We start from the raw sequence: 23833 nt of genomic DNA, 5'->3' as shown, positions 1-23833 counted from the left end.
TTGTTTCTAGTGCCAACGAAGGGAAGGACTTTGGTAGCATATATCAATTATTTAGTAGACCGAAACCTAAATAACAATAGAAATAGAAAGAAAAAAAATTTAACTACATTCCACCACATTAAAAAGGACTGGGACTTAACCACATCACTCTCATCTTCAATTTAGCCCATGCCTTACGTCACCAAGCTCATACAAAATTCCTTTATTTTGCTACAGCACAGCCACATCATGTTGGCAATTGACAAACATGCACTATGTAATTGCCATTATGTTCTTTCCTTTAAAAAAAAATGAATATGTAAGTGCCATTCTAATTTGCGGAAGCCGGTCGTCTAAGTGGTAATTGCCAAACGACCACTGTCATTTAATTTAGCTTCTCTTCCATGATTTAAGTACCTAAAAGTAAAAACAATAGAATTTAGCATATCAATTAACTTTTACTTTCATTGCAAGTGTTAATAACTTAGTGACAAGTAAATAACAAACATTGTTGGACACAAGGTAATTGAAAAGCAATTGTATTTACAAAAATCAAATTGACAGACAGGAAGCAGGTAATTGAATATGTGAAATCCAATTGTATCAGTGGAATTCACAAAAACAAATTGAGAAAACTAAACATACTCTCAACAATCAATCAAATGGGCAAGAATTTACTTAGCACACAACTGGATTAATGGAACATAAAAACAAAATGATGCATATTATGCAAACTTGAAACGTAGTTGGATTTACAAATATCCAATTAGTAGACATGAAATAGGTAATTGACAAATAGAAACAAGGGCATCAAAAAAGGCATCAAAAAAGGCCCTCCAACCCATTTAAAGATATAAATTTTGAAAATAAAAGTCATTTCTAGTTAATTGACAAATACTGACAATGATAAACTGATAGAAGAGTTGGTTCCAAAAACACAACCCAAAACTACTCAGATATTCAACCCAAAGAAGATAATTAAAACCCAATTATCACAGTTCAAACCCAAAACACAAAGGTTGGCTGCTTATTCATGAAATTATAAACCAAATTCGAAATTCGAAATACAGCTGAAAAATTCAAACATAACATCATTTTAAATTGTAGTGTATCTCCTCATCAACATATATATGTGCTGTGTAAAAAAGTTCTCAACTTCTCATAATTTCTCTGGGCATATATGAAGTAAATCCTACAAAATTCTCACCCAATAACAAGGATTTTTCTTTTTCGATAACATAATTCAATTCTCATCATGTCGCACAATTCAATTAAGTGCGTCAAAGGTTGGCCATGTTTTTTTACAGTGACTTGAAGTCTCAAAAATTAGAGCTCCGGTGTGACCATGAAAAAGAATATTAAAGTCCAAAGTGGTCTAAGAAGATGAATAACATAAAGTCTCAACCATCTGTGTAAAAAAACTTAATCACAGAATCCATATGTATCAACACATCAAGCACAACAAGGGGAGCAAGTTTATACCTTGGCTCAAAGTCCAATTCGATCAGGAAGTGGCCAGATTTTGAGGAAAACCCATACTGACTTCCTTATTTCACAATGAAAGGAATCACAACTTTGTTAGATTCAGACACCCACATCCACAAACAAGAAACCTCAAACTAGATATTGTCTTTATATAATTTCAACACAGCCATTAAACTGGACTTACAGCAAAAAATTTGAATATCTTTCTAATCATTTTTTCTCCTTTAAGACTTACTTTTTTTTTTTCTCTTTCTGTTTTCCTAAGAGACTAAAGTGCAAATATGATCAAGTTTTCATACAAATGTGGCTATTTACTATTGAAAGAATATTAATATGAAATGACCAACTATGAAATTTAATATACAATAAAAGTCATAAAGGCATAACTAAAATTGAATTGCCTTAACCTTGAAATTTTTACAACAAAAACCATAATGGCAGCTTCAACAATTACGCAGCTTCTCCTATTAAAAACATTAATTACTTTATACAAAGGGAAAATGTAATCTTATAAAAAGAAAAGATTAAAAAGTGATAAAAACTCTAAAATATGAAATGAAAGCTGACACAAGAAAAGAATTCACATTAATCTTTTAGAAAAATAAAGATAGTCATCAAGCTAATAATTGTCAAGATATATGAACTCAACAACACTTTAATTTTTAACAAATAAAACCATGTAAAGAATACACACCAAGAACGAGATACGGTAGAGCATGCGCCATGACCTTGCCCCAAACATCGAATAAAAATTAGTTTCAATCTCCATCACCCACCCAAAAAAAACTCAGTTCTAACACAAATAGGCACTAGATCTAACATTAAAACCTTCAATGACCCATAAATTGCAGCCATATATGACAGAAATACTGATGAAATTGATAAAATCTTACCTTTTCTAATGAATTTCAGTTTTGGAAAGGGATTTAGGTGTCTAGGATTAGGGTTTTATGTTGGAGATTTGGGGGTTTTGGTATGAGAGAAGCAGAATGAACCCAGAGAGGTAGCGCTTGACAAGAGAGAGAGAGAGAGAGGGAGAAAGAGAGATGGGTTTTGAGAGGGCTAGCCAAGAAAAAGAGGCAAAAGAAGGAAATTTTCAGAGCGCTAGCCAGCGAAGGAGAGAACGAGAGATGGGGTAAAGAGCAGGTGAAGCTCGCCATCATCGTCGTCGTCGTTGGTTGCTTGCTGGATGCTAGAAGAAGATGAAGGGAGTGAAAGAGGGGGCTCAGTTTTTACGGGTTGGGGATTTTCCTTCAACCTGCTGAGAAGGTTTTCAAGTTATATCATTTAATGGTGTAGATCTATCCTTATTGTTTTGCCTAAATCTAACGGTCAATATCCATTGGCGCATGGATGCGCCAGGTCCACCGTAGAATTTTCCGTACATTTAACATCATTCGATCCAGTCATATGGTTTTGAAATTTAGATATTCAATCTAGTCCTTCAAAATTATAAAAAAATCGGTCATAAATATATTTGATTGGATTCATCAGTTGGATTGAATCGATCGATGTAAGCGGATAGCGTCAAATAGGTCGAATTAGTTCGGATCTTTCAATTTACAAAAAAGCCCAAGTTCAACTAACAACATTAAGCCCAAAAGAGGTGGGCTCAACTGATTACACACAATCATCGCACATCAGCATTCTTTACGGACTACGGCGTAAAAAGCCTTTTCCCACATTTTCTATTTTCTCTTTCTTTGTGTGTTTGGCTGCTGAGAAAATTCTTGTTTGGAAAAGGAAATGGAATTTGAAGTCGATGAAGTGGATCCAGTAGGTGTGCCAGGCTTAGTTGAAATGTGTGCTTTGCACTTCTAAAAGAATTATATTTTTTTCTTCTTAAAAACAGCCCATCGCGGTCGCAGGACTAATTTTTCCAATTGGGGCGACCCACAAACGTGGCCCATGGGTTGATGCATTTGGGAAGAGGCCAAATAAACGTAAAATGTGAATAAATATAATTATATAAAAAAAAATAGAATTCATATTTTAAGTGTTGTTATATTTCATTAATCTAAAGAAGAAAAAAAAAACAAAAATTAATAGAGCTATAAAACTAAAAATATTAAAACGAAATTGTATAGGGTAAAGATGACAATAACTCGTCAATACCAAATACAAAACGAAGCTGTACCATTACTCATTGTTGACAAAAACACCAATCACCAGCTCCTTCTTTTTTCTTCTTTTTTATGAGAAAAGATTGTATTTCATTAAACCGAAAAGAAACATTGCATGATAAGAACTAGCATATTAATGGCGGCCTCGTTAAACCTTCTCAGATAAATAAAACCCCGAAGTAGGAAAGAATAATTACCTTAAAAAGAAATTTTTGATGATAATAGAAAAAATAATTATTAATTTTGCACGATTTTTCTATACAAAACCACTCACATAATAATTGCATATGTCCAATTAATATCTTGTCTACATAAATATTATTTAATACTAGATCGATCAACTGTCCCATGACACAATGTACCCGCCGCGGGGTATCTTCTTTGTTGTGCAATGACCATTTCAAGAATAATATATCTTGTCATTGACAATTGTCATTGCCAGAATCGCAAGGCAAGGCATTACAATTTTGTATCCCACTAATGGAAAGCCAAATTGCATACTTGTTTGTTGCCCCAATTTGTTTATTCTCAATTGACAGTCTGTTTTTTGAGAGAATCTCAAATCACATTTTAATAGACAAACTTAGATACATTTTAATTCGTTCTTGCCAAAAGATTGCATTGAGATTGTGTAGTCCAAGCGATGATAAAATATCAAATATTCGAATATAATTATAGGTTAGATTAGTTGAGCAGAGTTGTGTATTCATCTGGTTCGTCCATTTTCATTCAAATTCGACTTCTCTCAATAAATTAGAATAATTTAAATTATCTTTTTGTAAAACAAAAGTCAAATCTGCCGATAACTGATTCTCATATTAAATTCAAATCTGTTTAATAAATTGGATAAGTGGTAACTCCCCCAATGCTCGCAATTGCATTGCAGTGTTCCAAATTCCAATTTGAATCGGAGTTCAAAACTCAGATTTCACCAAAACACACACAATAGTAGCCGTTAATGAGCCGTTAATTCCGTTGTAGGCCCCGCCCAAATTGTAGAATCCGAGATGGCTTTGAATCATCTCCACTCAAAAAACACAACAACACATGACTCAGCGACAACCTAGCTGACAGACTGTCCACCTAAAAAGAATTACAAAACAAAAAAGCCCACATGGGCCACGTCACCAAATTGACACTAAATAAAATAAACCCAAAAAAAACCAAAATAATAATAAAATAATAAAGCAATTCCCATAGGGAGGCCTGCCTTATTCTTCTCTTGCTGGCCTCTCTTCACCAGTCACCAGTCACCACCAAAACCTCTTTATATATAAACCAAACTCTCTCTTCCCCCTCCTCACATTCTCTGCTTCTCTCTCTCTCTCTTTCAATTGGGTTCTGCTCAATTTTCTCTGTTTTTTTTTCCTCATTTAAAAAAAAAAAAAATGGCACTTTGCTTTGGTTATTCAAAAGCCATTTTCAGAGTTTTGTTAGTCTCTGCATTTGTCTTCTTTGCCATTCTATCTCCATCTGCTGCTGCTACTACAAAGCCCTCAGCTTCTGCTCCTTCCCCTGCCTCCACCCCTGCTCATGCCCCTGGCCCTTCCAGTGATGGTAAATTCTATTTTCTTAATGTTACATTTTCCATTTCATTTCTTTGTTTATAATCAGATCTGAAGGCATTTTGTTCATTCTTGTTTTTGGGTATTTTATTTTATTTTATTGGCATTTGGGTTTTGTTTTCCTTTCTGGATTGAGCATTGGGTTTTTTTTTCCCTTATTAATCTCATTGTTTAAATTTTTTATTTTTGGAAAATTTTGCAGGGACTTCCATAGACCAAGGGATTGCATATGTGCTGATGCTAGTGGCTTTGGTGCTTACATACCTCATTCATCCTCTGGACGCATCATCTTCCTACACTTTCTTTTGAATGTTGGGATTCTTTTTTAGGTGAATTAGAAAAATGGATGGGATTTTATTTGTAGACAAATGACCAAAAAAAAATTTGGTGTTGTTTTTTTTTTTTCTTTCCATTATGATTTATTTGACTGTGATTGTGCATATATGAATTAGATAAAGTAATGAATGGCAATGTTTGAGGCTGATTAGGCTTCTAGTAGATCGTTATCAAATTATTGTTCCTTTCTTCATTTCTGTTTCATTCTTTGCTTGTATATATTGACATGTTCAACTTTAATGTGAAGATATACAAGTATGTTTCATTTCTTCATCATCATTGTACATGGAACCAAACAACACAAAAGAAACTTTTTGCAGTATGAGACTGTTTGCCAAGATTGTCTCATAATTTGATAACAACCGGAGTTGTGCTTTCGGTTTTGATAACTTGGCAGCGGTTGCTACGCCATATCGCTGTGGCATTGAGACCCAAATGCATCCTTCTTCAACTCCCATGGGAGTTCCCAAAGCAACTCCTATCCATAATGGATGAAGCCTCCATTACTCCATTGATTTTTAAATTTTTTAGATTGCCGGCGACAAAGGCTCGTATGTACCCAATTTGAGTGGTATTTTTAAGATGCTGCTATTAGCGCACTTAAAATCACTGAATAAATAAAGTCACTGTTTGCAATATATTTGAACTTCAATTATATAGATCACTTTTTTCTCTGAGTTTGAATGATATCAACAATTTGAAAATACAGCTGGTGATTTCAACCCAAAGCTTAAGAAAGTTTAAACAGAACTTGGATATCAACAATTTATCTTGTATTGCAGCAAAGAAAATATTTCCACTACTGTGCTGCAATCAAAGACTGAATGTTTAGAAGGGAAAAACTTTAAATCCTGGCATTCCCGGGATCCATGAAGACAATCTTTTATTCTCCAAAATTGCTGTGTTCTGTGCTTTTGCAGCCTTTCTCCACCACCATGACAGGAACATTGTGATTCCCACAAAGGAAATCTCATAATTTGTGATTTCCCCCCTCTCAAGGTAGGTGTCTGATTGAAAACCTTGTAAGCTTTGTACAAGTAAACCACAATCCCAAAACCACAATCAACGAATGTGTCACGTTTAATCATTGAGTCAGAAGTCTATAATATAAAAAGTACTTGACAACTTCATAAGAGGAGACGACTATCCCAACAGAAGGACCGGCCCTACCAACACGAGGAGCAACTCCCATAAACAGCCCCTTCATCCCTCCATCCCTATTCGAAACAAAAAGTTCCATGGTTGGTTAAAAACATAGAACATTTGAACATATTATTACAGAATTAACATCATTGCGATTCATTGTTTATATTGCACTTGATGTCTCACATACCTCCAAATTTCAAGCAAAGTTGTTCTTGTTGTCATCTTCAATGCCCTTGCAGGATCCTTCTGCAAAAAGAAAACTGTTAAAAAACAAGCAAAGAAAACTTTATTTCTTTTTTATTTTGGGTGCTCTCGACTCTCGTGAATAAATTCTGTAGCGTCTAGTCTATAGGATTGCTTCTCTGTCTCTTTCGGTACAATACAAGAGAAGAGAAAAGAAAGTCAGGGTGAAGCTTATTATAGAGAGATACCTCTATCTGTCGTCGAGTTTTTGCCACATCTAATGGACATGTAGCAGCAGCTGCAAGGCTTCCTGCAACAAACCCAGCAGAGAAATTAGCTCCAAGGACACTGGCTGCGTTGGCTTCATCACCCACAAGACCAAGAATTCTTCGCCTGATCTGCACAGAAGGGGCAAATAATTATATCAAGCTGTCTACGCCTGCCAGTGCAAGGTATAAGAGGAAACCAGAAGGTAGCTTTTGAATTTCTTGAAATAGTGTAACTCACTGGCTCAAGGGTTGACCAACATATTGCAGAAAAAGGAACATCACGAGCAAGTTGTGCCCCGAGGCCAGTCCACAAGATGCGAGAGTTTTGTACTGTTACAAAAGAAAAATAATAATGTCATCAACAATCTTATCTTAACTAAAGGGCAACCTTAGAACTATTCCAATACAAGATAGGTATGCATCAACCGGTGTCATTTATAGGTTATTACCTGATCATCACATCATCTTGATCAGCTGCAAATCAATTACTTAAGAGATATGGGGAAGTAAAGAACTAACTCAAAAGTATAATTAGGAGTTCACTTACAGTTTTGAAGGAGGTTATTGCTCTTCACAGGGTTGATGACCCCATTCAGTGTCCCCCAAACTCCTGGAGGCTTCACTCCAGCTCGGGCTTCCTTAAATGCCTGCGGTTAATGAAGGGGGCACACTATGAGAAACTTCAATTTTGGGGGGGAAAAGGCTACCCTGTGCATAAAAATAGTTCTCTCCAACTATGTAACCTTAAAGATAAGCAGATACCTGAAGGACACCTCATCTATGATTTGCAAAGTACGAGATACTTTAGACAAGATATAAAGTTAAAAATAATGACTAATAAGTAAGCCTAGATCAAAAAAACATCAAGGTAGTAAATATTCATTGTCTTGTCTGATGTTAATTGTATTGCCGAAATAGGTCATAGATCCTCAATAATAAATCCTAATTTTTTATTGTATTCAGGTCATTAACTAAGATAATTTGTTGTATAGTTACTGAAATCACACTCATGGGATTGGTCAAGAGGTCTTGACAGGGATAGCATAAAACCTATGGATATGAGATGAATACCAGTTCACAAGTCAGGAACAGTGTAAAATGGTGATAAATGACATCAATCTACATCATTAAATACCTGCATGCGCGTCCTTGCGAGTTCAACAGGGTAACAAGAGATGCAAGCTAATGATCGTGCTAGTGACCCTGCAACTAATGGGACATATGGTGTCATATTTGGAGCATTCTGAGTTGTGAAATCTTCCATCAAATTGCGGAAAATGTCATAGCAAGGCATGTAGATCCCCACCTGATTGACAAATAGAAAACAATAACTACCAGCACCACAATTTCCAGAACAAAGTGCATACCACCTTGCATCATCCACAGCATGGGATCTAACACTGCAAGGAACCATTTAGATGAAAGAGGTAATCCTTGGTAAGAGAGAGACTTACAGTTGGTATGGCCAATGTTAAGCTTGCAGTAGTGCCCCTCCAGAGTCTCCAAAATCCTTCCTGCACCAATTTATTCCTGTGAAACCCCTCTAATATTATTAAAAGATTTGCCTACAAACTCATAGGTGATGACCTAAATAAGCAAATAGTCCCTTAATGGGGATACAGTAAGCATGTGGACAAGGCATTGAAAAGTGTCTTAAAACATGAAAAGAAAATGCCATGCATGTAATGTAAGGCATCGCAAATTTCCTAGCGGCACTGGCATACAGTCAAATGATATGATGCAATAGTCGCTTAATAATCACTTTGAAATAATATCTACCATCCAGCATGTTTTAGGTACTTCTCTTGTTCCTTCGTCCGACCGTAGAAAGAAAAAATAACAGAAAACCTAGTTACTCTATCTAAGACTTCACACGGCACTTTCAGGGTTTTCCACTATAAAACAAAGAGAAAGTGAGTGGATTTTTCTGTTCTTTTTAGAATACGAGGTTAGTATAAAATCCATGCCTCTATGACAACAGACAGTAAGGTTCAAAGCTTTGCCAAACAATATGACATCTGCTGGATTGCAAAAGTTGCTGTTTAAGGATAGATACTTGAAATTTTACACAAGGAAGAGGTCATCTATCACATAATGAAACGTAAGTAACTCCTTTTCGGGAGAAGAATCTACCATATATTTAAGTTTTTGTATCAACCAACCTGACGTATGACTTTGAGCAACACATCCAGTGTTCCTTTATACTGGTTACACTCTGGAGGGCAGACGATCTTGGATCCAAGTACTGAACTTGTGCGTGGTGTGGAAGATCTCAAATCTGGAAGCATCTGCAGCCAATCCCAAAGCCATTACTAAAGATGCTTCGTTGCAGAGTAAATAAGATAAACTCAATAAAAAAAACAACTGCATACATACTGTGTTTGTTTCAAAACATGCCACACCACATAGACCCTGATAAGGAACTCCAGCAGCCTGCGCTTGTAACCTTGTCTGAAGGAAATGCAATAAATGGCGCATAAAGTCAGTTAATTTTGATAACGAAAACCTTAAAGTAGAGAACTTTATAAGCATGCAAGCTTCACAAATGACTAATCTCATCAAGCACAGACGAATCAGTTTTGAAAGGACAACTTTTAAATTAATAACGTTATATTAATCCACAACAACCATATATGATCTTCTCAATGGGTTTCTTAAGAAGATAATAGAATCTCAATCACAGCATATGGGAATTTTACTACACAAAACGTCCAAAAGATGAGGAAACGAAAAGCCAAAAATGGGCATCTTCCAAAAAGTCCCCAGAATAGATTATAATATAAGAACCCAATGGGGAATAGAAATTGCGAACCTTGGCAACATCAAGAGGGTTAACGAGAATCGCAGAGACAAAAGCGGCGCCAGCAGCAGAGAGAGCCCTCTCTCCAAAACCCAAATTGGCATCAGATACGCGCATGGCATGGTGCTGCTTTCGCTGTTCTTTGCCATCCTTGAACATGGTATCTACGTTTCCTTCAAAATCAACTCTGCTAGCTGCTGTGCTCATCCATGAAGGCAGGCCGTGTCTCGAGGCCACCATTCGTGTCTGTCTCTCTGTGTTTTCGACGGGTGTATTATTCAATATTCAAAGTTTCTGAATTTTCAATTTTTCGTGGGGAAGACGCGAGTATTGCTTGTGTGTGGGGATGCTGTTATGATTCGTGGCGAAATTGGCGTGGAGCTCAGGGCGCCAAACAATTGGGGCTGATGGTCTTCTCCTCTTAATTGTGGATGTGGATTGTGGATTGTGGTTGTGGACCACTATCGTAGAATTTTCTGGTTGCGCAAAGTCCAAGTTGGAAAAACTCCCACTTGGCTTCAATGGGCTTCATGTAGAAGCTCACTGCAAATTGGGACTTATTTTAATTGGTCTGAAACTGAGCCCAATAGTTTGATTAAGTTAAATTTTTTATATATTAAAAAAATACAAGTTATAGTCTAAATTATGAGTAATGATATTTGAACACACAACATTGACACATTTAGTGACACCCGCTGATGTGTCAATGTATCATTTGCTCTTCTTTTCTCCTCGCTCAGTATCATACAAATGATAACTACCTATTCTACTCTTACAAGTGGATAACACATGCTACATGAAAAAATAAATAAATAAATTTATAGAGACAAGACAAAGAGATACAATCCGGAAACTTTTCACAACAACAAATTATGAGAATGAGTGAAATCAAAGCAAGAATCATCCCCTGCCACAAAAGACATCAAGAGGGCTCTTTGAGATGGTTAATAGACTGGCAATTTTTCCTGCTTCTTTGGAAACCACAAATGGGATCCTTTTTCTGGAGCTGTTGTATAGTAATTGCCTGGTATGATAAGCTGCCATTAGAGAGAAAATGCTAGCGGACACCATGACTAGTTTCACAGCAAAACCAACTCTCTGCCACTTCCTTGAGATGAACAACTTTCTAATGCAATCAGTGAGAAACCTTCTGCTGTGAGCAGCAGGTTCAGATTTTTCTTTCAATCTCTCTTTAAAATCCCAATTGAAAGGGACATTGTTTTCATTGCCAAAACATGCTTTCAATTCTGTCACCACATCAAGTGCCCTTCCTTTATGTTCTGCCACCTTTGCTGATAGATTTACTCTGCTTTCTTCCAACTTGGTGAAGGCTGCATGCCTATCCATCTGCTGCCAAGAACCCATTCTCTGCATGCAGATAGCCAAATGTTAAAAAGAATTTGGGGATGGACAAATTGGCCAATCCATAAAAGCAGGAGCAAGGAAAAAGAAGACGAAATAATGTTGAGGGGCATGTTTACCTGTAAAATCACGAACATGTTATCAACTTCCTTCACTGAGTTTCTAATGTCAACCAACCTCTTCCTCTCCTCAAATGGGGCCTCTGCAAAATCACTGTAACCAGCAGGTTCTGAGCAGAATTTACAAGACCTGCTATTTTCTCTAGTTTCATTGTTGAGCCAGCCTTGAAAGCCCATGCTGTCTTGATGGGAAAACTGCAGGTCTTTCTTAACTCCCTCAAACAAAGACATTGCCCATCAATTAAAACCCACTAATATTGTGGTTTTCAATGTTTTTTCTTTTAATATTCTTTGCACACCAACCATGTTCAATTTTCTCAGCTTTTCCCTTTTCTTCCCTGTGGTTGTTGAGACTTGAGAGCCTGAAACCACATGGAATATAATGAAGGGTAGGCCTTCCCTTCTTCTGTTATAGTTTGCATTAGGTGTTTCCAGACAGACAATCATTTCGGTCACTTTTTCTTTCTTCTTTTCTTAGGTGGTTTTATTCTTTCTTTGAAGGGAAGATTTGATTACAAAAAAAAAAACTGAATGGCTTAGCTGGTCATGCCCCCACACCCTCACTCTCATCACGTTCTTCTTCTTCTCCTTTTTTCTTTTTCTGATAAACACTCATTATGTTGTGTTATGTATGTGATACATGTAGCATAGCATCATAGCATTTATTATACAAAGCAATATTGGGGGAGGGGAAAATCGAACCTAGGATCTCGAATACAGTGTTAAATGCTCTTAATCAACTGAGCTGCAAGTCCCTTGCATAACATCCATCATTTTGTTTAATGGCCATACGCCAACTTGTATTTAAAAACTGTGCACAATTAATTTAGGCCCCATGTGACCAACTCGTTTTGTTGAGAAGGTTACAGAAATAAACTCTACTCATTTCTGTGGGAGAGACAAATTGGGGCCTTTCTCAGACTGGTTTTGCATGAGGCAGAGTATAAACGGAGCAAAGTCAACTACAACAGAAGCTCTGATCCATTTGAATTTTGCTAATTTTAGCTACAAACAATTGACCCTGCTGCTGTACTTCATCACCGCACTCAAAAACATATGCTGTCAAACAATTTCAAACCACATATTTACAAGTGGAATTCTATTTTCAATGCGACCAATGGGAACCTGAAGAGACAAAAAATTTCATTAGGGTAAAAGAAGAACAAGACTGAAAAGGTCATCATACATGGACCTAAAGATCTCTTGCAATTTGCAAATCTCTATCTTTGTTCTTGGTGGTAGGTTGAATGGACCACACTGACCCCACCTGTTCTGATATTCAAAAATCTCTATGATAAATGAGAGAGAACATTTCATAAGATCTCTCCGTGTTCTTCTGCAAATTATATACCTCCTTTTCCTTGGGCTCCCTCTCCCATGATGCCTCAGATTTTGTGGCCCACTTCAAACTAAAAATAGTAAATTCAAATTGAGCATGGTTCAGGCTCAGGCTGAGTAAACTTTTAAAGTGTGGGCTTAATCCCATGTCATACTCATGAACTTTTGGGGTCAAAAAGAGATTAGCACACCTTGTATTTTTAAGGTATTTGGAATAAAAATCTTGGCTTTTCCTGCTTTTTTTTTTTTTTTTTTTTTTTTCACGTTTGATTCAATTATGTCCTCTCCTTCACTTGATGAATGTTCCCTGTATTTTTTTGTTTGCACATTTTTAGGCCTTAACCTATTATCTTCTGTGAAAGTGATTTTAAGTTGTACATGTACATATGTAGGGTTATGGTATTTTGTCAAATAATGTATCATATTATCTTACCATCTTGTCAATTTAAGCTCCTAATAAGTAAAAATAATGACAAAATTGTTAGATAAGAAGACATTCATGATTTTGACGGAAGTACAATAATATCTACCATTCGAATCGCACAAATGATAAAACGTGAATTGTAGAAGAAGATCGATGCACAAAGCGTATGATTCCGAGATTTAGTTCTCTTGGGCGGTTTAGATTTCCAGTTTGCAACTATATGAAAAACTTTAGCTTACAGAAATAAAAGCTATAAGTAGGGTTCAAAACCCAAGAGACAGAGAGAGATTATCAGAAATTAAATTGGTACTATCGCAAGGACCACATCCGTTGCACTAGACACGGCGTTTGCCCATTGAGACCACTGTACTTGGAAGGGGGCTGTAATTGAAGAAGAAGAAGAAGAAGAAGAAGAAGAAGAAGATCATCTGATTTATTGTCCTTTGAGTTGAATTTTCAGAGAGCTTTGGCTGGATATTAAAGCAGCTGCTATTGCCTCAGTGTTTTGTTTTAAAAGGGTATGGGGACACGGTTATCTTTGTATCAAGGTAGGGTGGGGCTAAACAAGCCCAGACCGACTTAGTATTAAGTTATTCTGTTGACTTTTCTTTCTTTCTGTCTCTCTCTCTCTCTTATTGGAAATGATCAGCCCGTTGAGACTTGAGGCGCAAGTAACAAAATAAATCTCAATAGTATGCACCATTATGAACTTGAATTATTGGACTGAGTAAAACTCTGACATATTTGATTAATACGTGATCATTTATAGTGAGAAGAACGGCGTGTCTTCCTAGGTAGTTGTAAATTTTTGAAGGAGGATCTTCCCAAATACCAACTTGAACTAATACTGGGATTAACTTTAAGTAAACAGAAATTGAAGATTTTGGACTGCAAAAGGTTGAGCCATGTCTCATTGGACAAAAAGAGTAGAGAAAGGGACCCAACCCAAGTACAGGTTTTGCAAGAAGAAGATCTGATTTTACCAATACAGCATCATTTATCTCCTTTGGAGAGACAAAGTCTAGTCAGAGAAGGCATGCAACTTGCATGTGGGTCTGATTATCCGATGTATGAAATGGAACCTCGTATTTCACGATGCAATTTACCAACAGTAAAAGGTGTTTTGAACGTTAAAATTACCAACAACCCAGCCAGTAGCAAGAACCCTTTTGTGTAAAATTTGACCAGGAAAAAGATTTACAGGTTCTGTTGGCCGGAGATTCAAGAAACATGCCGGGATTTCACCTGAAAAGCAAGCTGACAATGTCTGGGAATTTCTGAAAAAGCAATGGCCCCTCTCACCCTTTCTCTTTCCAGGAGGTCTAGGACTAGGTTTATAGACTGTTCACTTAATATAATGGTTTCTAGGTTTTGGGTTTTGGGGTTTGGGGCAAGGCAGAGGCCAACATCACCCTCGATTTACTCTCTGCTCTCACTGTTACGTGTTCTCATCAGAGTCAGAGTCCCCAATATGGGTCAATGACTTAATGCTGCCGTGCTATGTTTCACTTACTAAATAAACTCATAAATCCCTTTTCCACCCAAAAGCCCTCTGTGAAATTGGAGTTGGCGAAAACAAAATGCAAAACCAAATGTCTCTCAAATGACTAGTGGGTGCACCATTCAACATGAAAATGACTTTAGCTTTTAATGTGGATTAGTTCAACGGGGTAAATATGAGACGAGCTGTGTGAACTCGAAACTTGAATATTTCCAGGCTCGTTTCTTTAAGAAGTACTTTTGTTCATAAGGGTTTTTAACAAAAGCTCGTTTATTATAAAATTTTTGAATTTTCTTAAAAAATACAAGTGCTTCAGAGAAAAGCACTTGTAAATCTTTCTGTCAAATAATGTTAAAAAACGCTTTTAGAAGCGCTCCCAAATATACATTTATTAAGGTCCCACCTAAACGTATTTCCGTATGACAGAATAATTTATCCCCCACCATAAACGGTTGATAGTTTATATGGAATAACAAACAAATATCTCATACGAGTCACAGGCGCCACTTCAGCAAAAATCAAAAATTATAGGATCAACCCAAAATCTCGCATCATTCATTCAAACTCTTTCTTGATCATCATCATGCCTTCAATTTCAAAACAAATTTACAAAGTGATTAATTAACTTAATTATATAGACTACAGAGCTTAATTTACTAACAAAACTCAAACCACTCTCCGGCACTCAAATCTGTCGAAGCATTTCATTCAAAACAACAAGGCGCACCGCTTTGATCACAAGCACCTTCGAAGTAATCCTCCACGTCATCCCACTTACACGACCGGAAATCGAGCGACAAATCGGAGAAATCTTCATCTTTTAACAGCATTTCCGGTACGACTCTCATTTCGTCGAAAAATATCGGCGCGGGAGCCTCCGGTTCAAAACAATCGTTCAGCAAAAACTCGGACTCAAACGCCCCGAAATCATCTCGCTCCGAAATCCCGACCGGTCTCCACTCGATTTCGGCCTCACCAGGGCTCAAAACAGAGGTCGGCGAACGAAGACTGTGATCACACTCGCCGATCACCGCAACGGTGGGCGACGTTTCCCAAGAAATCGGTTTGCAGTCGTAGTCCGGAGTGGCCGGTACGGCGATTTCGGGTGGCTTGATGAAATTGGTGAAGGCCAGATGTCCTTTAAACGCAATGGCGGCTCTGTCGTAAGCCAAACCGGCCTCCTCCGCCGTGTCGAACGTTCCGAGCCAGACCCGGGTCCGGCTAGTGGGGTCTCGGATCTCCGCCGCCCATCTCCCCCACCGCCTCTGCCGTACGCCTCGGAACTTCTTCCCCTTCGGCGAAACTTTGTTGCTTTCGTCATTTGCTCTGCACCTCGGAGCCTTAGGCTTGGAGAAGAGCCTCGGAGCACTGCATTCTTCGATTCTGATTTCGTTGATCGTGCGCTTCACGACGATTCGGTCTTCGGCCTCGTCGCCGGAGGAGTCGGTGGCGTCGCCATCGGTGACAGAAATCCGTACAATTTTGGGGGCTACGACATTGGATTCTGGGAAATGATTGACGAGCTTGGTTGTGATGTTTCGATGCTCTGTGTACTTGGTTCGATTCATGGCTGTTGCAGACCAAGAGAAAAATCTAGAAATGAAATGAGAAGAAGAAGAGAAATTTGCAGAGCAAATGTAACTGATGAAGCATTAAGAAAAAGTAAAAGCTGAGAATAAATAAGAGCTTCAGAGAGAGATAAGAGTGAGTGAGAGAGAGAGAGAGAGAGAGAGCAGAGGAGTCAAAATGCCAAGAATCGCAGTTTTATAGGAGTATCTTAGCAGCCTCCAACATTTTCGTTTTTCCTCTTTTATTAAAAAATAATGTTTTTTTTTTCTTTAACAAGTAATTAAATAATTTTAAATTTCATTCCTAATTAAAAAACAAATAAAAAAACACGTTTTAATTAAGATTCGTTTTTTAAATTTGGGGTTCATTTTTTTCGTCTGGGAAGTTTTGAAGCAAGAGATTATGGTATGTAAAGTTAAAACAATGTCGTTTCATGGATACTTTATCAAATAGATTATGATAGGTGGTTAAATCCGAGTTTTTGGTGAATGGATTTACATTAAACATTTGGGAATATTTGAACTTAAAATTGTTAAATTTAAAATATTTATTTGAATATATATCTCATAGGAATAACCAAATTAGAAAACTAAAATTAAATGGATATAGAAATTGAAAAGTTATTTTTTGCTTGGCGACCAAGTTTCTGCTCTTCCATTTTCCATTTTTTCTTTTTTTTGGGGGGGGTACCAAATGAAGTCAACCTCTAGTGATTTTTCGTTTTAATTTTGAATTGCTTGAAAAATATTTGAAGTTTTATTAATAGACAATAAATTAATATTGTGGGCCCCCGTTGATGCTTGCGCTCCACGAAACAACTTAAAAACATTTCCCAGTTCCCACAAAACTACAAATTTGTCTCTCAGTTATCCCCTTCCTCAGTTACCTTATTTGATCAAAATCATTAATTTATTTTCACCAAAAAGAAAAAGTCATTCATTTATATATTCCTCTTTTAAAAATAATTAATTAATTAAAATTCTGTCACTCCAAAAATACGGGTTGTTGACCAACAAAGACCATTCATTTAATGCTGAAATATTTTTGAATAAGGAAAAATAAGAAATAAAAATGAAAGAAAATCATTTGGGTCAATTTTGGGCTGTAACGTACGGATTTTGTGGCTTGGGAATTGGTTTCAATGAAACTGAAAAGACTTGCTCTTCTCTGCTGTGATTTGTTGCTGTCAACTCTTCACTGTTTCTCAATTTTGCCACACATCACGTTCCTTTTCAATCTTCTCCCTTTTTTTTTTTGTTGATATTTTCCCAATTAATTTGAAACTTGAAAGGCTTCATTTTTGGGGGTTTGCTCTGACAGAAATTGCCGCTATTTTCATGAAAGGCAGGGGATGGGCAAGGAGATCAGATTTTTTGCTTGGAAAGAGAAACATGTAGCAAAAAAGTGGGTTTGTTTTCAGCATGCAAAAACCAGGATATTTCCTCACTTGTTTGTTTCACTTCCTTTATGAACTTTATTTTCTAGTGTATGCATAATCTTTGGCATTATTTTCAATCCATGTTCAAATAAAAGCTTTTTATAAGCAATCCTTCTTAATAAAAGTGGAAAAGTTGTCTTACCTATATCTACTTCAAATTTCAAAAATTAAAAATGTTCTTTGAAGCAAAGGACGGTTTGGAGTAAATGCTCTCCGCATAAAAGGTCGTGGTCGAGTCCTAGCATGTGTGTAATATGTGTGAGTCTAGTGTGCTATCGCCCTTTTCAATAGGATATGTTCTAAAAAAAATAAAAATAAAAACTCTTTGAGAGTAAGAATTGACTTGTGTTGATAGCACATAATGCATCAAGTTGAAACTTGGTAGCAGAAAGAAAGCCAAAAAATATGTGGTTTATTGAAGAACATCTTAACAGCTAGGGGAACTTTTTTCAAATAAAGTTCTCAATATGGACAGTTTTTTCTCGGAGTGGAGCATTAAAGACTAAAAATTAGAGGAAATAAAATCACAACTTGGTTGACTTGAAGGAGTCGCACTCAAACTAATTCATCAGTATCGGAAAAAAAAAATTATCAAACATTTCATCTGGCCTTTCCCAATTTGGAGGGTTGAGAAAGACATAAACAATGTCTTCCTGTAGGACCTTGACTCTTCTAAGTCAATGGCCCCAATCATGCACTTAAACAAAATTCTAAAATTGGTTTTAGTTTTTCAATTTCATTTTTTTGGCTACAATATAGAGGAAAAAGAGTGAGAATGAGAGTGAAGATGAGATTGAAAGGGAAGATTAGAGGGGAGGATGGCAAGTATGAGTAATAAAATTGTTTTCACTTTTGTTACTCCTCTCTCAATCTCTCTCTCAATCTCATCCTCACTCAAATTTTCCTATATACTCTAGCACAAAAAGTGAAAACTAAAAAGTAAAATTGAAATCATTATCAAACGGGCCCAAAGAAAAGCTCCATGAGGTGTTACACAGGCTTGATCATTATATGGAAGTTTTAGCTGTATTGCTTAAACCAGGAGTCTTGGAACATTCTTCAGAAAATTCAATCATGTTCACGCAAATGGAGCAGATCAGAAACGCCCTCCTTTCACGTAGACGCTAGAGGGAAGGACCAAATTTTATGCAATTTTATGGTCGTAGCAGCACCTGGTTCTGCTGTCCAGTACAGTAGTTCTGGCATTAGGGTTAATATATTCTCATACAACAAATCATCTTGGGGGCGTTAGGTTTCAATGTCAACAAACTTCTACTTTCACATGTAGACAGCAAATTGAACATTAACAGCTGATATTTCATAGTTGCTACGATAAGTATCCATTAAACCACCTAAAACATTGTCATCATTTGCGAGGTGTACATGTAGATATATTCTTCAATGTCTATTACAAAAGTTCGGACCACGCTTCTTTTATACATAACAAGAAATACAAGGAATACAAGCCGACGTACTACATGCCCTCGCTACAAAGCACACTAACCCATTGCGTACTTCTGGGTCCAGCTCCTAGCAGTTGTCTCGTACTTTGCCCGGTCTGTCTTGTACATATGAGCAATTTCTGGCACCAGGGGATCATCTGGGTTTGGGTCCGTCAACAGGGAACAAATGGATAGCAACACCTGAAATAGGAAACAAGAACCTTTCCCACCCTCTTAAAAACCAGCAGATATAAAAGAGTGAATAGGGTACAAAGCAACCATGCATTAACAAATGAGCCATTCCCTGTCAGTGCCCTCACTCTCAAAATGTTTTGCTACAACAATGGAGAGCAGATCCAGTTGCATATGCTCCTGAATGGAAATCCAGATGAGGGGTACATGGTGAAGATTAATTTATAAATAATTTGTACCCATCTAATTTTCCTAGTAAGCCTACTTCCCAAAAAAATGCTGGACAAAGTATTTAACCAGACACACCACAATCTGGACTTCAGCATGGAAAATATGGGATCTGTGGGGTTCTTCATGGTAATCACCACGCTGGATCCATGTGGATTAGGGAAATTGAAAACCTATATCATATTAAATCATAACAAGGTCATTAAGAGATCAGAACCTTCGATATGGTCAGAGCAGGGCTCCACTGCTCTTTCAAAATGTCAAGGCAGATACTTCCATTGCTGTTGATATTTGGATGAAAGACCTTAGTCCTAAACGCAACCTGCAAAGACAATTACGTGACAGATATATAACAAGTTAAATTTCGTTTAGTGGTTTCTAGAATTTTTGAGCAAAAGCATTGGAGACAATAACACATGATACACAATTAAAATTTCTTCCCCAAGGATCAATTTGATCCAAGATCCAATGTGCCTGGAGGGATCAAGAGTATTTTCTCAGGCCATGACCAGCAGAGCCCAAAGTCATACACAGAATCGGCCCCGCCAATACAATGGGCAGTCGCTAGGACTAGGCCAAGGTTTCCTGACTCAGTCCAAGACCCAAGCCAATATGCCTGACTTGAGTGCCTAAGGCTTGGCCCTATATGTTTATAAGAATAAGAATGTTCAAACACATACTCATACTGTTTAGTAGTTTATAATACAAATGTCTAATAAGCCCTTGCGTGAAGATCTAAGAGTTTATAGGAATCATCACCACCTACCAAAGCAAACAATTTTGTCTTCCCTATCAAAGAGCAATAACTTTGCCACATGCTAAAAACAAATAGACAGAAAATTAAAAAGTTGTGGATGATTAAGATTATTCCACCAAACCATTTAAGGCACACTAAAGAACTCACAAATACTACAGTATTGCAATACCACAACATGATCTAGTGGTTGTGCTCAGAGGTCAGTATGCCTATGTCCTGGACCTATTGTAATCCATCTAAACTTTTTCTATACACCAGATATGGTTTCGAAAAGTTATTCAGCCTAACTTATTATTGCTCTTAACATCACTAATTTGATAAAATGTGGTTCCCTTTTCTGTTCTAGTTTCATAGACAGTGAGTTGTAGATTTGGGATTCAATTCAACATTAGTCAAACTGATAAAATTTTAAATAAAATACAAAACCAGTATTTTTTCAAAAATTCTGACAAAAATTTCCGATGTTTCCCAAAACAATAAGCAAATTTTCTCTGACATTGTTGATGTTTAAGACCAAACCAGTAGTTTTCTTGAAAAGTTCAAAAGAAATACATAATTTTTCCTGCTATTGCTGATGTTTAATACCTCACACATCATTCATTGGATCTCTGGACAATGCATGAATACTAAAAGTCAAACACACCCCACCCCCCACCCCCCCCAAAAAAAAAAAACCCAAAACTAAAGGGTCAGGGAAAAGGGGGGGGTGGAGAGAGAGCAAAAGTTACCAAAAGCACAATTGGTTGGCATGAAACTAAATTAGAAACTTGTATAAAGCAAAATAAAATTGATGTCATACCTTAGGTGGTTTGAATGGATAATCAGGAGGGAAGTGAATGGTAACTAGAAAGACACCCCCTGCATAAGGACTATCTGGGGGGCCCATTATCGTTGCTTGCCAATGGAACATGTCCTCAGCGACAGGCCCTGTCATCAAAGACAAGTAGTGTACCTCAAAATCGTCTCATAGCAAACAATTCCTAATATATTATTATAAATAAATTTATTACACAACGTTCAAATGCATGCCTTATTCAGCAACTAGAAATAATCAAAACGGCTCTGTTTATCTACAAATTCTTCTTACTTCCATAGTTAAGTAAATTCAGAAAGAAAGAAAAAAATCTTTCTACAAAATTGTTTATCTTTGTGTCTTAGTTAGGACACAACTCAATGTCAGGTCAATGGTTATCAACCATGACAAATTCACCATAGGCTGCAATTCCCTTCATATAATAAATAGTATGCACTCTAATCCTTGACACAATTATCTGCATGGCTCAAGTCAAATTTCGATTAGCACATTACAACACCAAAACTTCACAATTTTACAACAATTTTTCCACAAATTACATTTGAAGCAAAACAAACCCAAAATCCCTCCTGAACCAGTGACGAAGAAAAGATACTATATTTCATTGCCTTAATAACACAAACACTGTAAACATGTAATCAAAACGATAATTTCCACCAAACCCAAAATTCTTTTTGAAAGAAAATAGCTTCAGCTGCAACAAGCACAAAACCAAGCAAGCGAACGCGCAAACATAATACATAGCAAAATCCAACATTTTACAACGACCCATATCTGCAAATGAATGAAAATTCATAGATCGAGCTTCGAAATAAGCTTAGGACCATGAAAAATGAAAGTAAACGCTAAAACCCAACGAAAATATAAAATTAAAAACATGGGTTGAAGAAGAAGGAGATTGTACCTGCGCTGCAAGAGGTCGGGGGGTCCTTCTGGAGATCTTTGAGCTCCTTCAAGATCCGTTTTGAAGCCATGGATGAACCTCTTAGATCGTAACGGATCTAAAGGAAGGAAAAGAGCTTAAAGAGGAAGAAGAAAAGAGAACGAACTGGACGAAGTGTACAACAATAAGAGGAAGAGCAAGAGACAGAGAAATATGAATAAAATATTGTATTGTCAGTATGTGCGTGTGAGAGAGAGAGAGAGAGAGAGAGAGAGATTCCAAGAGGTTCTGCCTTTATGTGAATATGATTATATGGAATTGAGATTAATTTATGGCCGTTTATTTTGATGACTTCTGTTTGATTATGAATTTCAACGGCGGTGGTTGGATTTGGAAAGTGCGTTAATCATATCGACCTCAAATGGGTGGTTCTGTAGGACCCATTGGACCTACAAAACTCGGACTATTATTTGAGCACTTGGGCAACTCGGGCAGGTTCGAGGATCAATCTTACCCTAACCGAACCTTTACAATTTGGGCTCTAATCTGGGTTCAGGTTAACTCGAGTTAGGCTTGGATTTGGAGTTGGACTAACCCTGCAACTCTTCGGTATTTCTTAGTCTAAATTACTTTAAATTTATTTAAGATGAGAACTCAAATTTGGATGAAAAGGAGGGCTCACTGTCATGATCAATGAACCTAATCTTACAATCACCATTTTCAATCCTAAATTAATGCAAACTTAAAATTTAATTCCACAATTCAGCCTCCACTCCAAAATTAAAACAAATAGCACCAATTCCAATTCTGAAATTTTAACCATGCAAAATTGCCAACTAAATTACAAATTAACTCTTACAAAACAACATTAGCTCTAAAGTTCCAAGCAGACACCAGCATTCAGCATCCAAATGAATGGCTGGCATGTTACAATATAAAACTAATGATTCTTCTACTTTTCATACCCATTTGATTTATTTCCTCTGTCATTTATTTTCTCCACCATTCATTTTTCAGTTTGACATGACAGGATTTTCCTTCCCTATTTTTGAACTCTACAAGCTTAATATGAATTCTATCATGCAATTATATGGCATCATAAAATTCAAATGCACCAACTTGTACTTAGTCTAAAAACGAATATATTCTTGAATTCATCATTTTTTTTCTTCCCTTCAAACGAGGAGGATCAACAAAAGCACTAAAATTGAGGGCTTAAAAGGCGCATTATAATCACATAAACTCATCACGTTGAATTGTCTCAAAACGGAGAAAAACTTGTGTATATCTGTTTATGTTAGGTAAAAGTATTCTGTGACTAAATAGAAACTTGTGCATATTTGTTTCCGTTATGTGACAATATTCTGTGACTAAACAGTCCAATTAAAAAATAACAGGTATTTAGAATATGAAAACTGATCATCAAACAAGTGATTGTCTTTCTAAGAATCGATTATAGTAAGAAAATATGTACACATTAATAAGTAGTATCTCCAAAGGGCAGATATCATATTACATTAAAGAGAAACAGATATACTATCACTGTCTCATGGTCTTTGCCTCATTTCCTTTACGACGCAGACACTCTTTGCACCATCCATAAGTTGTCTCCCAATTTTATCACATCAATAAAAAGATGCTACACCTTATTTTTACAAAAGCAACGAAAAAAGATGTTACACCTTATATGTTGACTTTTTTTTATTTATCATTCTTTTCTTTTTTTTCTACAAGAAATGCAGATGGCAAGTTGTCAAGAACCCATAGACTCCAACTTCCAATCCATCAACAACCACAATTAAGAAGCTTTATAATATGAAGGAAAAAAAGAGAGAAGAAGAATGAAACTGATAAATAATTAAATTAAACAAACAAATAAA

General features: G+C 36.6%; 5 protein-coding genes and 1 long non-coding RNA gene across 7 annotated transcripts; 1 reads left to right on the top strand and 5 right to left on the bottom strand.

Annotated features, from left to right (window-relative positions):
* Positions 1-2790, bottom strand: LOC148296941 (uncharacterized). The gene is made up of 3 exons (XR_015833567.1): positions 2358-2790; positions 1462-1525; positions 1-396 (listed from the first exon to the last, which is right to left on the bottom strand). It is a non-coding gene; the product is annotated as an uncharacterized LOC148296941 (long non-coding RNA).
* A 2034-nt stretch (positions 2791-4824) lies between these two features.
* Positions 4825-5663, top strand: LOC110751829 (arabinogalactan protein 20). The gene is made up of 2 exons (XM_021952354.2): positions 4825-5144; positions 5355-5663. The coding sequence occupies exons 1-2, from the start codon at positions 4976-4978 to the stop codon at positions 5459-5461; spliced, it is 276 nt and encodes a 91-aa protein (XP_021808046.1). The 5' UTR covers positions 4825-4975; the 3' UTR covers positions 5462-5663.
* Positions 5664-6126: 463 nt separating this feature from the next.
* Positions 6127-10275, bottom strand: LOC110751827 (Mitochondrial substrate carrier family protein). Of its 2 annotated transcripts, none has more exons than XM_088249512.1 (10): positions 9899-10275; positions 9463-9537; positions 9249-9374; positions 8541-8600; positions 8222-8392; positions 7634-7733; positions 7325-7416; positions 7066-7215; positions 6822-6877; positions 6127-6705 (listed from the first exon to the last, which is right to left on the bottom strand). In XM_088249512.1, the coding sequence occupies exons 1-10, from the start codon at positions 10124-10126 to the stop codon at positions 6573-6575; spliced, it is 1191 nt and encodes a 396-aa protein (XP_088105638.1). In that variant the 5' UTR covers positions 10127-10275; the 3' UTR covers positions 6127-6572. The 2 variants fall into 2 exon arrangements, with proteins under 2 accessions (XP_088105638.1, XP_021808043.1); XM_021952351.2 differs by having other exon boundaries at positions 6822-6880; positions 9899-10272.
* A 408-nt stretch (positions 10276-10683) lies between these two features.
* LOC110751828 (uncharacterized) lies at positions 10684-11757 on the bottom strand. The gene is made up of 2 exons (XM_021952353.2): positions 11368-11757; positions 10684-11254 (listed from the first exon to the last, which is right to left on the bottom strand). The coding sequence occupies exons 1-2, from the start codon at positions 11596-11598 to the stop codon at positions 10787-10789; spliced, it is 699 nt and encodes a 232-aa protein (XP_021808045.1). The 5' UTR covers positions 11599-11757; the 3' UTR covers positions 10684-10786.
* A 3449-nt stretch (positions 11758-15206) lies between these two features.
* Positions 15207-16343, bottom strand: LOC110751846 (ethylene-responsive transcription factor CRF5-like). Its single transcript, XM_021952380.2, has one exon. The coding sequence runs from the start codon at positions 16196-16198 to the stop codon at positions 15335-15337; it is 864 nt and encodes a 287-aa protein (XP_021808072.1). The 5' UTR covers positions 16199-16343; the 3' UTR covers positions 15207-15334.
* A 2590-nt stretch (positions 16344-18933) lies between these two features.
* LOC110751785 (ubiquitin-conjugating enzyme E2-17 kDa) lies at positions 18934-22199 on the bottom strand. The gene is made up of 4 exons (XM_021952299.2): positions 21975-22199; positions 21056-21183; positions 19717-19821; positions 18934-19280 (listed from the first exon to the last, which is right to left on the bottom strand). Exons 1-4 carry the CDS (start codon positions 22042-22044, stop codon positions 19137-19139), a joined length of 447 nt encoding a protein of 148 aa, XP_021807991.1. The 5' UTR covers positions 22045-22199; the 3' UTR covers positions 18934-19136.
* Between the last annotated feature and the right edge of the window lie 1634 nt (positions 22200-23833).

This window comes from Prunus avium, chromosome 2 (genome assembly GCF_965620075.1).
Source record: "Prunus avium chromosome 2, drPruAviu1.hap1.1, whole genome shotgun sequence".
NCBI classification, from domain to species: Eukaryota; Viridiplantae; Streptophyta; class Magnoliopsida; order Rosales; family Rosaceae; genus Prunus; species Prunus avium.
The sequence above is the reverse complement of the archived record's forward strand: the minus strand, read 5'-3'. Positions and strand labels throughout refer to the sequence as shown.

Bases quoted from the DNA above. Each gene is read 5' to 3' on its own strand.
- LOC110751829 (XM_021952354.2), top strand. From the start codon at position 4,976: ATGGCACTTTGCTTTGGTTATTCAAAAGCCATTTTCAGAGTTTTGTTA. The intron at 5,145-5,354 runs GTAAATTCTATT...AAAATTTTGCAG, and splicing joins CCCTGGCCCTTCCAGTGATG to GGACTTCCATAGACCAAGGG.
- LOC110751827 (XM_021952351.2), bottom strand. From the start codon at position 10,126: ATGGTGGCCTCGAGACACGGCCTGCCTTCATGGATGAGCACAGCAGCT. The intron at 9,375-9,462 runs GTATGTATGCAG...GATTGGCTGCAG, and splicing joins CATGTTTTGAAACAAACACA to ATGCTTCCAGATTTGAGATC. The intron at 7,216-7,324 runs GTGAGTTACACT...CCTTCTGTGCAG, and splicing joins GTTGGTCAACCCTTGAGCCA to ATCAGGCGAAGAATTCTTGG.
- LOC110751828 (XM_021952353.2), bottom strand. From the start codon at position 11,598: ATGTCTTTGTTTGAGGGAGTTAAGAAAGACCTGCAGTTTTCCCATCAA. The intron at 11,255-11,367 runs GTAAACATGCCC...ATCTGCATGCAG, and splicing joins ACATGTTCGTGATTTTACAG to AGAATGGGTTCTTGGCAGCA.
- LOC110751846 (XM_021952380.2), bottom strand. From the start codon at position 16,198: ATGAATCGAACCAAGTACACAGAGCATCGAAACATCACAACCAAGCTC.
- LOC110751785 (XM_021952299.2), bottom strand. From the start codon at position 22,044: ATGGCTTCAAAACGGATCTTGAAGGAGCTCAAAGATCTCCAGAAGGAC. The intron at 21,184-21,974 runs GTACAATCTCCT...CTTTGATGACAG, and splicing joins CCCGACCTCTTGCAGCGCAG to GGCCTGTCGCTGAGGACATG. The intron at 19,281-19,716 runs GTTCTGATCTCT...TTCCTATTTCAG, and splicing joins CTGCTCTGACCATATCGAAG to GTGTTGCTATCCATTTGTTC.